Source organism: Mustela erminea, chromosome 3, assembly GCF_009829155.1.
Source record: "Mustela erminea isolate mMusErm1 chromosome 3, mMusErm1.Pri, whole genome shotgun sequence".
Classification (NCBI taxonomy): Eukaryota; Metazoa; Chordata; class Mammalia; order Carnivora; family Mustelidae; genus Mustela; species Mustela erminea.
Genome location: NC_045616.1, coordinates 46,227,464 through 46,241,308, shown reverse-complemented (window position 1 = coordinate 46,241,308; position 13,845 = coordinate 46,227,464). Strand labels below are relative to the sequence as shown.

Here is a 13,845-nt window from a genome sequence, read left to right as displayed (position 1 = left end):
TGTGTGTACTGTTCAAGCAACCATTTAGGAAACAAACAAGTTAGATTCTCATTTCACTGAAGTCCATTTTTCTAGCCAAATGCTATGGACCAGCAGCTGAATTTAAGGAAAGAAAGAACTAAGGTGGAGGGGGGAATAGTTTCTTAGCAAGGTCAAATCCAGTTTTCCTTTCTCACACAGACCCTGTATCTACTTCTTGGATAATTGCCACCTTGTGAAATAATCACTAATAATAGCTACCTTTTAGTGGACTCCCACCCTGGCACTCAGCTGACAATTGAAGTGTATCATTGCATTTAATCCTCTCAACAACCTTAGGAAATCAATATTATTAGCTCAGTTTACAGATGAGAAAACGGAGTCTTGAAGAAGTGCAGTGATTTTGCCCAAAGTAAAGAGCCAGTTGGTTGAAGAGTCAGGGTTCAGTATCCGTGGCCACTTCCTGTCACTCATGGTGTGCCAGTCCCCCTTGGTGCGTGATAAAATGATGACCAGGATGGTGTAATGAGCCTTTTGGACAGCTTACAAACCATGAAATACTGTATTTTTAAGTTTTAAGAGCTCAGCTTAGCACTAGAAGACATACTGTTGAAGCCAAAAATCATGGAGGTTTTTATCTGTGGGATCTAAGTTTGTCATTTGGCATCCTGAACGTTACATGTCCCCAGAGCAAGGCAAACCTCGCACCATACTTTGAAAAATAATTCAACCAATAATACAATTTTCTGTACAAGAGGGCTGGGTAGTATTACCAAAATCTGCAGATTCCAGTTTTAGAACTCAGGAAAATATTTCAGAGCTGAAACAATCAACATCTCTTTGGCTGAATAACGGAACAACATTTTCTCTACAAAGTCAAAGTTCAATATTTGAATTCATTTAAAGCCCAGACCCACCACACCAATAATTATTGCCACGTACTCTGTGAGACTCCCCCTAGTGGCCCACAGAGTTAGCTTCCTGACTGAGCACACTTGGAAGAAGATAGGGGAGTTCCCTAAAAGTTCATTCTCTTTGTCTAATGTGATGGAAACTGGTCTCCTATCAAATGTGAAGGTGCAATCAGGAGAAGGGTGTGAAATGTCAGCCTAACCACCCACCCCACCTCCACCCAATGGGACCACCAGACGAAGGACCTAATGATCTTACAACAGTGAGTACTAAGAAAAACCTTTGAAGTTCTGAAATCCCAGACTTAAGTGTGAAGGCCAACCCCACTGACGTCACAGATCTTTCCTGCAGTCACAATGCTACTGAGCCACCCTGGGAAGATGCCCCAGAAACATAAAGACTTTAGTCCGATTGCAACCAGGTTTCCTTAGAGCTTTGGCTTTCTGGAAAAGAAAATTTTAAAAATCTCTGCTCTCTTTCAAAAAAGTCAAATCAACAAAAAATAAAGCCAGGAAACCAAGCATCATGAGCTCAGGTATTTATCACATGGATTTTTCAAAGTCTTTAAATTCTCATCCTTGACAACCTTACTTACATTTCTTACTACATATAAACAAGGTAATAAATCCCAAAGGAGATCCTTGGATGGTTTGGGCACAATAGGGTGAGAAATCATTTCCTATTCTTTTATAGCAGTTTGATCTAAGTGGCTGCATCTCAACAAAATTTCCTAAGCATCTAATGGAAGTATCTGGGATGATAAACTCTTCTAGCTGACGATGGGTGTGATGGGGGTTTGGTGAAGTGTTGAAGTGGGAGAGGACAGAAAAGGGGAGTGTAAAATAAATGAGAAGCCTCCCTTACCTTCACTGTATGTACAGAAACTGCCCTTAATTTAAAAGAGGAAAAAAAAAAAAAAGTTTAACCACCAGCACAGAAATTCACTTGCCTTAGTTCCTGATCTGATTCAGCATTCTGGTTGCCTAGATACAGATGTAAACAAAAGTGCCTCCCCGACTGCAGAGGAACAGCCGAAGGAAACTGATGGCCCCCTTCCTGGCTCAGTCAATGACCAAGAAAAGAAAGCAAGTACTTTTAGACATTCATAGTAAAAATAGAATATTTTGTTCAGCTTCTTTAAAGTTTAGTGTTGTTCAGAGAGTTCTAAAGAGTCCTAGAAGAGTTGTTTTTCTTCTCATTCTACCTACATTTCTTGTTTGTTTTGCTTAAACAAAGTCACTGGTGACCACACAAGCTGAAAGGAAAAGGGGTCTTGATATGTGAATACATTCATTGGACTGACTTTTAATATGCAGAGCTAAATAGGAGAAATTTTTTGATAATTATTATTTATAAAGATTGAAAAGAAACTATGAAAAATTCAATATATAGACTTCATCTCTAACATGAAAAAAAGAATAGCTAAATAAGTTTCTCTTATTGGTACTTGTCATTAATGAAAAAGAACATTCGAAAAAGCAATATTTTTAGATCTCACCAGGGGATGCAGCCTCTGGTGATGGAAAGAGCACTGGAAAGCGAGCCCAGTATCTAGCACTGGTTTTTGCGTCTTGTAGCACCCACTGGCTGTGTGACCTCCAGCAATTACTTAACCTCTCTGTTTTCTCCTCTATGAAATGGACTAATTAGGCGTATCATCCAGAGATGAGAGGTTTGAATAAACCACTAAGATAAAAAGGGTTTAGCAAGTAAGAGGGACTCAGTCAGTTGCTATAATGATGATTATTATCATCATGTATATGATCTTGAGTAGGTCTGCTATTTCTCTAATCCTCAGATTTCCTCGCCTATAAAAATAATCATCTTAAATTTTTTCTGCAATATGGTAGGATTTCAGTAAAGACAATGATTCCCACCTTATAGGACATCCTATATGTGAAAGTATTTTATAGGCCTTAACCAAGCCATAAAGGAACACAGCATTTTAAGGTATTGTTGGAAGACAGGTGAAAATTGATACATGTAAAAAGTCCATGAGCAGCCACCAAGTTGTTTGTGGGAATTGTTAGATAATTACTTTCTAGCTTGTAGGAACAGAGATGAAACAGAGCTGTCTCCTATAAGCAATTAGCAAAGAATATAAAAACTTACATACTATCTTAGATACATCAAAAATTGCATAGAAAAGGAGATGAACAGGCTGCAGTGTTAACAGCTTTTTCTCTGTATAGCCAGTACAATTACAATGGGAATTTTTTTCTGTATCTTTCACATTTCTATATTTTTCCAAATTTCCTTCCGTTTTCAGGTTTAACATGTGCTACTTTAAAAGTAGGTGAATTGTAGCTGTGTTTTTAAGTGGATGCTATTTGCAGTCTTCAAAATAAGGCTTAAAAATACCATTAAAGTAAAAGATATCTATGCAACAGTTTCACTTGAGAAGGGGAGAAGAGACAATCACCCGGTAATCTGGTGTCCTTGGACTCAGTATTCACAGAGCCTTTCATGCCACAGAAGGGAATGAAAGGGCTCCTAGGTGTCAGACATGGAAGGCCAGGGAGCAGCCAGTGCTGATCGAATACCACAGCCAGACCAGTTCAGGGTCACCATGGAGAGGTGAGAAGGAAGAGGAGGTACCGAGTAGGCCACGATCCCCAGGGCCCAGCTCCGTCCCAGCTTGAAACTGGAGTCAAACACAAAGCAGGGCAGAAGGCCAGTCATGTTCTGTAGGTAGTTAGGATAGTTTCCCTCACATGGGACCCCTGGGTGCCCAGGGATCAGTGTAGGGGAAGACCTGGCTTCGGAGCCTCAAAGCCCACTCAGCAATGGGGCGAGAGGGCCTAACGCATGATTACGGCGGTCACTGGCTCCATTTTGAGCAGCCTCGAACCATGCCAGTTGTCCACCGCCAAGAGGGCAGTGTGAGGAGAGGCTAACAATTGTCAGGGGTTTTTATTAGCTTCCTTGATAATAGACTTACTTTTTTTTTTTTAAGCTTTAGTGGAGGAGAGAACTTTCCAATTAAGTCTCTTAGGTGCTAAATTAAGAAGTAAGACATGGTAGTTTTGCAAAAGGAATGATTTCTATTTGTGGGTCTTATCTACTCTGTCAACATGGTGGTGTACTATAACTTAAACTAAGAAAAATACCCCAGGAAACGATGTTGTTTAACTCTTAAACTGATGCACAATACCACTCATACTCTCCTGATTGAATCCAGTTCAGTGATGGGCTATTAAATTGAGCATAAATCTATGTCCTGTTTTTGATCTTAAAAATGAAGAACATTAGCATTTAGAACAGTTTTAGCGTATGTCAAACAGTGAGTGATTGGGCGGTCTCATTCCTCCTAGAAATGCTGCCAGATTATAAACTTTGGTACAAGGGGTACATCTTAGTAGTTATCAAATTAGTTAAGAGTTCATATGACCAACTATGTTCAATACTAGTAAGTTATGTACAAAACTCTCTTCTGCTTTCATTTCTCATTGACGGTAATAAACTGAGTTTATTTTCTTAGAAAATGAAATTATCTGGATAGACTAGATTTCTAGTTTTGGACTTCGTTTTTGAAAACTAGTGATTCCTTTCAGAAATTAGCTTGTTGGAGTAAATTCACTCTATGAGAACTTCTTTAGTAACTTACTCAATAATCATTGGATATTTCATTAAAAATTTTTCTAAGAATAATCCATGGTTTTGACTCGTCCAAAAAGTTTCTCCTGATTGTGATACCAATATACAAAATGAGGCCCTCTAGTATCTTTCTAGAACTTGATTTTTGTTTTAGTCTCTAGAAATACTAGACAGAGCATGTGCAAGTTTAACTGGGTGATGGTCTATAGTGTATATTTTGTTTAAAGTTAAAATATTTATATAAAAATAAGATGGATAAGACCTACCTATAAAGTAGATGATGATACATTTTAAACCCATGACCTTTGTTTCAGGTAAGATTTTCTCCTGCCACAATGTCAACTAAGAATTCTACAGATCTAGTTCAGTATGTTGACAAGTAAGTCTGAAAATTACAACTAGTTTTAACTGTTTACTATGTTTAATGATTCGGCTAGAGATTAAAGTGCCTAAGATCTTTGAGATCATCTAAACTGGTTCTCTGCTTTTAGAAGAGACAGCATAAGCAACTTCAGAAGATGACCTTCTCTATGCTATTCCTTTCTTTTTGACAAAACAAGCCAGTTTTATAGCCTTCTCTTTAGGTAACTTCTATAGATTCCTATAGATTATGAATCATACAATGCAGGCAATGAATGACATGGAAAGATTAGGTAGAGTTAATGATGACTTTCAAAATACACCAAATAAATCTATTAACATTTCATTATAAAAACTCAGAAAATTTTAAGTATATTAAATGAATCATCAGAAAATTTTGTTTCTGCTGCTTACAGTGCCATACCTGGAACTCATCCAGGGATGGTCTTGGAGATATAACATATTATTGATACATATACAATGCCCAAAGACCCTCAAATTCCAGTTGGTAAAGGTGGGATCACAGAAGCAATGCATATTCAATTGAGTTGTTTTCTATTTTGTATGTCGGAAGGAGGATTTGGTTGAAGCAACAATGAATGCATGAACAATGAATGAATGAATTAATGTTTTAGGGCACTTGGGATTTCATCTCTGTATGACCTCAGTCAGTCCTTGTCTCTTGCCTTTGGTTCTTTCATTGCCAATTGAAAAGGTTAGATTAGAAGCTCTCTTAAACCCACTGTAGCTTTAAAATAATTCTGATCCTGGAGAATCTGGGTGACTCAGTCACTTAAGCATCTGCCTTTGGCTCAGGTCCTAATCCCAGAGTCTCTGGGATTAAGCCCTGCATCGGGCTCCCTGCTCAGTGGAGAATCTGCTTCTCCTTCTGCCCCTCACCCTCCTCATGCTCTCTCTCTCTCTCAAATAAATAAATAAAATCTTTTAAAAATAAAATCAAAATAACTCTGATCCTAAAATATACATTATGACCAGAGAAGAAGAGTTACCAAACAAATGAAATGAGTCAATGAGAAGAGAAAGATCTAAATACTGGATTTTCATTTTTTATATTACCTTTAACAATGAAGATGATTAAAAATTTAAACTCACAGATTTTTATTACAATCTGTTCACAATTAAGAGTTTCGCTGATCCTTAGCCAACTGAATTAACATACCACAAATACTCCAGCCACAGCATTTCGGCTCCTCTTTTCATGCTGCCCATAACTTCTATTTATTTAGGAGACAATAAGGCCAATAATTTAGAGAAAATGAAGCCAAACAAGAAAAAAGAATTTTTTTAATGTTTAAAAATACAATACTTGGATCAGTGACTTTTTTCTAAGTGAAGGAAAATGAATGTGGTATACATAGAAATAATTATTTTACATGGATATATTAGCTAACCTTGCTATCCGAGGAAGAAAAGGAGTCTTTTTCCTACCTGAATCTACACAAGATAAATGGAAAATAGAAATCATTCTTCTAATCTGTCAAATTCCAGTATGAACCCAAGTGGATTTCTTTAGCCTGTGCTGCTGACCTACATCCTAGGAGATGACAGAACAAATTCCTGGAGGACTGTAATAAACTTGAAATCCAGGGAAATTTTTGCTATTTCTTGGATTCCAGAGAAACTAAAATTAAGACAGAGGGGGAGAAATAGTCTATAATTCAAAGCAAAAGCATAATGAAGATTTTCTAGTCCCAAAATTCATTTCTACCTTGATCTTCCCCCAAACCTCTCTCTTATGTTCTAAGCCATATTTCTAGAATTTCTATGTATCACCTAAGATAGTTAATTATTTTTGTTTTGTTTTTGACCCTTCCCCTGTGATCTCCCAGAGCAGGATCCAAACTCTCAAAAGGCAAGGATTGTATAACCTTGTGTTTTCTGATAACCCTACAAGCAGTAGCCTATCATGGTGCACTGAATATCGGTTCCTGTGGAAACATAGCTGATAGACTTAATGGAGAGTTATGGGAAACCACTGAATGTTTACAAGTCTGCTTAGGGCAGCAAACTCCTAGGTGGCTGTTTAACTGGAAAAGCAAAATGGCATTCCGGCATTTCAATCTTCAGTGCAGGTACTTCGAACTGACTGGTCAAATGCAATAAAATAAATGGAAAAACAACAATTATTTTAAAATTGCTTCATCCTTCAAGTCATACTACTCATTGAGCTGCAACACATTTATTGATATGCAAACAGGGCACTTACACAAGCAAAAGTCACTATCAACTCATTAAGCTGCCTGAATATATATTGCATTTTCGCAGAGGTTCTGCCTTATAAATCTATATGGGAGTATTTATAGGAAATACAAAAAAACAAATACTAACCACAACTGAAAAAAGTAAAAATCCAACAAGAAAAGAGGCAATATGTACCCCACAGGGATGAAGAAGATTTATCTAGAGACACGCACAATAAAGGACTGGCAGGACCCAGTGCTTACAGGGCTCTGCTCAGCCTCAGGCAGTTGGAATGACACCCACACATTATTAGTACTTGTTAAATGTTAGGTCATATTATTAATCCATGGAGCAGGGGGAGGCGGAATGCTTGCAATCATTTATAGGACAATTATGGTGACATTATATTAAAAGTGGTAAATAATTCTGATTGCCCCATGTGTTCGTTGATTCACAATGACAGTGTAAGCCGGTGCTCGTTGAAGCTTGAACTGATGGAAAGCATCAAAGTCTTTTTCCTTTTCCTTCTTTTTTTTTTTTTTTTCTGCTGGCGGAAGGAGCACTGTGTGGAGGCCAAGACCTCTCTGGTCCACTCTTGAATCCGTCCCTAATCAGCTTTGGGACCTTGAAAAAAAAGATGTCTTTTCTTTGTGGGCAGTATCTGCCTCTTCCATAAAACAGGGTGGCGTTTTCAGTGATGATGAGCAGCAGAGTCCCGAGGGCTGCCTGTGTTCACAATCAGATCCAGATTTCGTTTCCGGGAGGCAGATGAGAAACCTGCCTCGGTGTGCTATTTCCCAACTCTGTTCACAATTTCTCGTGAACATTCTTTTATATCATAGAGTAAGTGGATAAGATTTAAGAACATAGATTATTCTTCTGTGGGACTTAATTTGGAATATAAAAAAAAATTTGGCAATAAATCTTTTCTTAATTTTTCTTCACTTGACCCTACTGAAAAAGAAAAATTCTTACCTCTGGATCAAATAATTTTTAAGGTCTCTTCCATCCCTAAAATTCTTTGGTCTTCTAAAACTGGTTACTTGCCTTTTATTCACTTTACAAACACTTACTGAGCATTTACTATGTGCTAGGCACAATGCCAGGCACTTAGAGAGTCATCAGGGAACAGAACAGAATAAGCCCCTGCTCTCATGGACTTTCCATTTGAGCAGGAGGAAGAGACACTCATTGTTGGATAGTTTGTCAGGGCCCGCCTCACTGAGAAATCGGATATGAGCAAAACCTGGGAGATGAGGGAGCTGGCCTTCTGCACATGTGTGCAAACAGCAAAGTTTCTAAGCAGGACGTTCCTGAGGTGGCTGAAAAGGCATGCGGGCAAAGATGGCTGGAAAGGAAAAGAGAAAAGTATAAACTTCAAGTCTCATGTCCCTGGGCCAGGGAAATGAAGTTGTTTGGTACTGAGGAATTGTCCAGCCTGGGCTCTAGCCAGTATATATCTCGGAAATTCTCTCAGGAGCACCCTCTGAGAGGATGAGGGGTCTGGCTGACAGCCAAAGAAGGGTTTTTAAAATTTGGATCCATAAAACTATCAGTAAGTGAAATGGGCAAAATAAGACATGATTGATGATTTCTCCTTGTGAGTAGAATATGGCATTCGGGGTCTGGGAAGTATTTATTTTCAAGGTTTTCTCTTAGTACCATGGACATTTCATTAGACCATGATGCATCGCTTTTGCTCCATGATGAAGACAGATATTGCATGGTACAGGATATGAGAAAGGAAGACAAAACACTGTTGGTTGAGCTTTCTGTGGGGTAGGTCATGCTACCTTGGAGAACTTCTGGGTTTTATTTTGCAGTATCATTTCCATCCATGAGGGCAACCAGCTCCCAGGAGAGAAAGTTCTAAACCGTGTTTGTTAGCAAGGATCTTAGGACCTGGCAAACCTTCTCGCACCCAGCACAGCTGCCTGGTCCCACTGACCATATTCATGGTTAAAGTTTCCAGCTCTTAGCCCTTGGCAATCTTCTCATTTCTTCCTCTTCTCATTTTATCCTCTCAATAACCCAGACAGAGGCAGTGTCGCTATTTTAAAGACAAAGACTGTGGGGTTCAAAGGAATCAAGTATTTGTCCATACACAATACTGTGACAGAACCAAGATTCTAACTCTGAAATCTATGTTCCAGTTACTCCGATGCCTGTTTTCTTGACCATTCCTCTATCCATATGCCCTGCCAACGATCTTCTCAATACGTGTGGGTAAACCACAACAACCAGGGACATTTCACTCACAGTCCACCCCTGGAGCAGGAAAGATGTGATACAACCTTAGACTTCTGATCTTTCTCCATGCGGGTCCCTCTGCAAGGTGTAGCAGGTCTGGACTCCCAGCATCTTAGCTGTGCCTGGTAGACACCCCCATCAGCCTCAGTACAGTCTCTTATTCTTCTCTAGAATCTTCTAGATTCTATCTCTACCCTTCTGGCTGTGATGGACCAGAGACTCTGTCTGCGGATGTGCACAGCTGCAGGAATCAGGCATGACCCACAGCACCTCCCCATCCCCCAAACTGGTCAGAGCAGTGACTGCCCTGATGAAGCTCAGCTCTTCCCCGCCACCTCCAAGAGGCCCTTTGGGTTCTTGCCACATGTAGGAACTTCTGCTCAGGTGAGAGAACTTAGAGCAGAGAGGGAGCCCCTCCAGCCTCTGAGCCTCAGAGAGGACCCTTAAAACTGAGAGAGAAGCCAGCCAAGCTGAGGAAAGGGAACTGGGAGTTACATAATTATCCTGAGAAAACACAATGTAACAGGAAGAGCTTCCAACTGGCCTGAGCAAAGTTGCTGTGATGTAGGAAAAATAGTCAAAGAAGCAGCTTAAAACGTTTCCCAGCCAGAATTACTGCCAATTGAGAATTGAGAAAAACTTTACCTTTGTCATGGTGGGGATGAAATGAAATAGTTTTTGTAGAAGTGATGTGTCTTGACTATTAAGCATTATGTGGAGAGAAGTTTGTGTAGTAATAAGTTCCTTACATTTGTCCTGGGTTAGGAATTTCCCTTAAGTAATTTATCATCTCTTTTAGTTTCCGAGGGCTGCCAGAGCACAGTCTCATAAAGTGGGGAGCTTAAAACCACAGGTACTTATTGCCTCATGATTGGAGGTCAGCAGTCTGAAATCAAGGTGTCGGCAGGGTTGGTTTCATCTGAGGGCTCTGAGGAGAATCTGTTTCATTTCTCTCTTTTTGCTTCTGATGACAGCTGGCAATCTCTGGTGTTCCTTGGCTTCTAGATGCACTGCTTCAATCTCTACTAACATCTTTACATGGTGTTCTTGTGTCTCCATCTTTATATGGCCATTTTCTTATGGGGTGTCAGTCATGCTGGATTATGACTTACTCTAGCTTCCCAACTAATTACATCTGCAGTGACCTTATTTCCAAATAGTTACATTTTAAAGTACTAAGAGTTAAGTCTTCAACATCTTTTTTTTTTTTTTTTAAAGATTTTATTTATTTGAGAGACAGAAGGAGAGAGGTCACAAGTAGGCAGAGAGGCAGGTGGGGGTTGGGGGAGGAGTAGGCTCTCCGCTGAGCAGACAGCCCAATCCAGGCTTCGATCCCCTGACCCTGAGATCATGGCCCAAGCCGAAGGCAACCACTTAACCAACTGAGCCACCCAGGAGCCCCTCAACATATCTTTTTGTAGGGATACAATTCAGTCCATAATTCCATCTAATAATGACTAATAATCATCATAAGAACATAAGTATTTGATACTTACTGACATTACAAAGCATTTCAAGGACATTAAGTAAATTGCTATCCTTCAATGAACTTGGTCAGGCAAGAGTCATGATCTCCAAGGACACAAAGAGCTCTCTTCTTAGACAACTTAAGAAAGGTTAAAGACAGTAAGTGTCAACGATAGCACTGGAACCCCTGTCTTCAGGTTCCAAATACAGTGTTCTTTACCCTGGAGACTCCCATAAATAAAAAGTATACCCCCCAAAATAACCAGGAAAAATGGAGAAGCATCATAAAAGCACTACAAAATGCAGTAAAAACTCCAAATATCTCAAAAAATTTGCTGCCGCAGTTCACACACACTTTGCCTATAAGTGTAACCTATCCCAACTCCATTCACACAGACACTCTGGAACACCTGAATGTCTCCCACAGGAAAGCCAATCAATCAAGGACATCATTCATTCTGGATTTTATTGACACTTTTACTAACTTGAGGTGTTAGTATACAGTATATTATATATATTTTTTCATTCATATGTATATAACTTTTCACTAGAAACTAGCCACAACCAGTCTTCTTCTCCAGTCTCTTCTCAGCTATGTCCCTGTTTGGAGTCCTGTCCTTTCCAGGCTCTTCCGTACAGACCTCGAGCTGGTGCCTCCCACTGGCTTTGGTCTACACCTTCCCAGACTGTACCCATGAAACTGGAGCTGCCTCCCTTACAGCCTTGGAGCATTTGGTATTTTGTAAAACTCAGCAATGGAGGCTTCTCTAGCTGCCAAAATCCAACTGGTTAGAAACCAGCAACAAGAGAAACTACAGAAAACATCTTTTCAGTTGCATTGTTCCACAACCACTTACAGGTTATTTTTGTGAGGCATCAGAAATGTTCCCTAAAATGTCACTTTATATGTACATTGTTTGCAGGACTCTAGGCACCAAGAATGGAACTGGTCCTAATAGATCACACACAAGCAAAAACTTTCTTCAGTTCTGCTCCTCGTTGTTCTAGAAAAGGCCTTCAACTCTCTCATTTTTGTGTCTTGAGTATTACAGGTTGCCAAAATGTTTATCAGAATCTCCTGAGTAAATTTAGTGCTCTATTCACAAGAACAGAACAGGCAGAGAAGTGAGAGGCTCTGTGCTGAGGCATCTGCCAGCAACAGCACAGCTGGTCCAAGTCACACGGAATTGCAGAGAAATAGAACTCGGAGTTTGTGGAAAATCTGTTCTGATTCCGTTGTCAGCTCCATAATCAATGATTTATGTAAAGTCCAAATATCTCTCTGAAAAGGCCCCCCTGGGGATTCTTTCTCCTGTGGTTAGTAACTCCATCTGGACTAGTCTGGAATATTCAGTCATTTCTTTGTTTTCACAGTTAAATTTAGGTATAAGTCCCACTGATAGAACACACTAATAAAAACAGCGGGCTTGTTCTCGTTTTTAACTTACTGAAAGGATCTGAGTGGCCACATCTTGTTATTCAGGTTTTAACCATTTGGATGGCCTGATGCTTTGAGCCACCGTATCCGGAATCTCTCTTCAAAGATTGAGAATGTTCCTATGTGTGTTTTTCTGGTGGTTGATTTAGAAAGTTCACTTGCAGAATAGTCTTCTCTTTGATTACGGTAATGGAAGTGGGAAAATATATAAGCTCTATGTTTACATGCAGGAAACATGTAAATAGAACTAAACAGAGCATTATCTAGAGCTTCATTAGTCATCATTAATAAATAATAATAAAATCCCCAATCTATAGTAAACCTTAAGCATGAAAAGAAATCACAAAAAGGAGGGGCACCTAGGTGGCTCAGTGGGTTAAAGCCTCTGCCTTTGGCTCAGGTCATGATCCCAGGGTCCTTGGATTGGGCCCAAGTCGGGCTCTCTGATCGGCAGGGAGCCTGCTTCCCCCTGGCCCCCTAGCCTGCCTCTCTGCCTCCTTGTGATCTCTGCCTGTCAAATAAATAAATAAATAAATAAATAAATAAATAAATAAATCTTTTTAGAGAGAAAGAAAGAAAGAAATCACAAAAAGGAATGCTCTTCATTTAGGTGTAAAAGAACTTCTAAAAATAAACTTTAAAAGCTAACAGAATCATAAAGTCCATCATTCATATAAGTCAGTTACTGTCCCTGAAGTTGCAGGAAAATATACTTGCATAGCACGAGGTGCTGCCCTCCCTAGAAGCTTCCTTCAGTGGGCCAAATGGCAACATCCTCAAGGCCCATCATGACAGGCAGGACCATAGACTGGCATCTGAGCAGAGGTGGCGATCCTGTTCCCCTGGACCTCTGCTGGCTTCGGTCTGATTGCTCATGCTTCTCTCTGGATACAGTCTTGACACCGGCCAATAGCACCCCCCGAAGCATGAGAAAACATGGGCTCCTCATAACCCTGCAGCTCTCTGGTTTCACCACACCCACCCTGTGCCTCTCACAAGAACCATCCAGAACTTCACAACCATACAGCCTAGCAGGGGCCCCATGCAAGGATGGCCCCATGCAAGGATGAATTAATTGGAACACTTGGTTGGTAAATGGCAGGGCCCATATTCTACCTTCGGTCTATCTTGTCTACCACCTTGCTGACTGTTTCTGACTATCCACATGACTTGAGAGCCCATAGACTCTATTTTATACATCAGTACTGCATTATATTCTGCCTTATATCGTTCACTGATTCCTTTGACCAGTCTTCAATCAATGATGTTCAACATTTAGAAGACATTTAGAAATACCTAAGTGCTTATTTAAAATACATATTCTTGCTGTGACCCTCCCAACCCTCAAGGTGATGGTCGAATGCATCTATGGTTGAGCCAAGGAATCTGCATTGTAACAGCTTCCCTCCCTTCTCCACCCCCATGGTACTAATTCAAGTTTCTTTATGAGGAACACTGAATTAGACTAAGTTCCTTGTGGGATAGACCATTATATATTAAGCATGGACTAGAGTAGACATTTAGTAAATACTTACTGGCATTTTTATTTCAACTGTCATTTTTATTGGTAGATTATTAGGTATAGACACAGTGCCTTCAGCTATACATAACACAAACTCCAGCCAAAATGGTTGATTAGC

The 13,845-nt window shown here is 39.9% G+C and overlaps 1 protein-coding gene across 4 annotated transcripts in view; it reads left to right on the top strand.

Annotated features, from left to right (window-relative positions):
* The first annotated feature begins 1,302 nt into the window (after positions 1-1,302).
* The window catches only part of FAM81B (family with sequence similarity 81 member B), a 78,081-nt gene continuing 65,538 nt past the window's right edge, over positions 1,303-13,845 (top strand). For 3 of the 4 annotated variants that reach the window (XM_032335727.1, XM_032335730.1, XM_032335728.1), the window contains exons 1-3: positions 1,303-1,426; positions 1,879-1,976; positions 4,803-4,867. In XM_032335727.1, coding sequence (XP_032191618.1) covers positions 1,417-1,426; positions 1,879-1,976; positions 4,803-4,867 — 173 coding nt within the window. In that variant the 5' untranslated portion in view covers positions 1,303-1,416. The remainder of the gene's footprint in view (positions 1,427-1,878; positions 1,977-4,802; positions 4,868-13,845) is intronic. The other variant, XM_032335729.1, reaches the window with a different exon arrangement.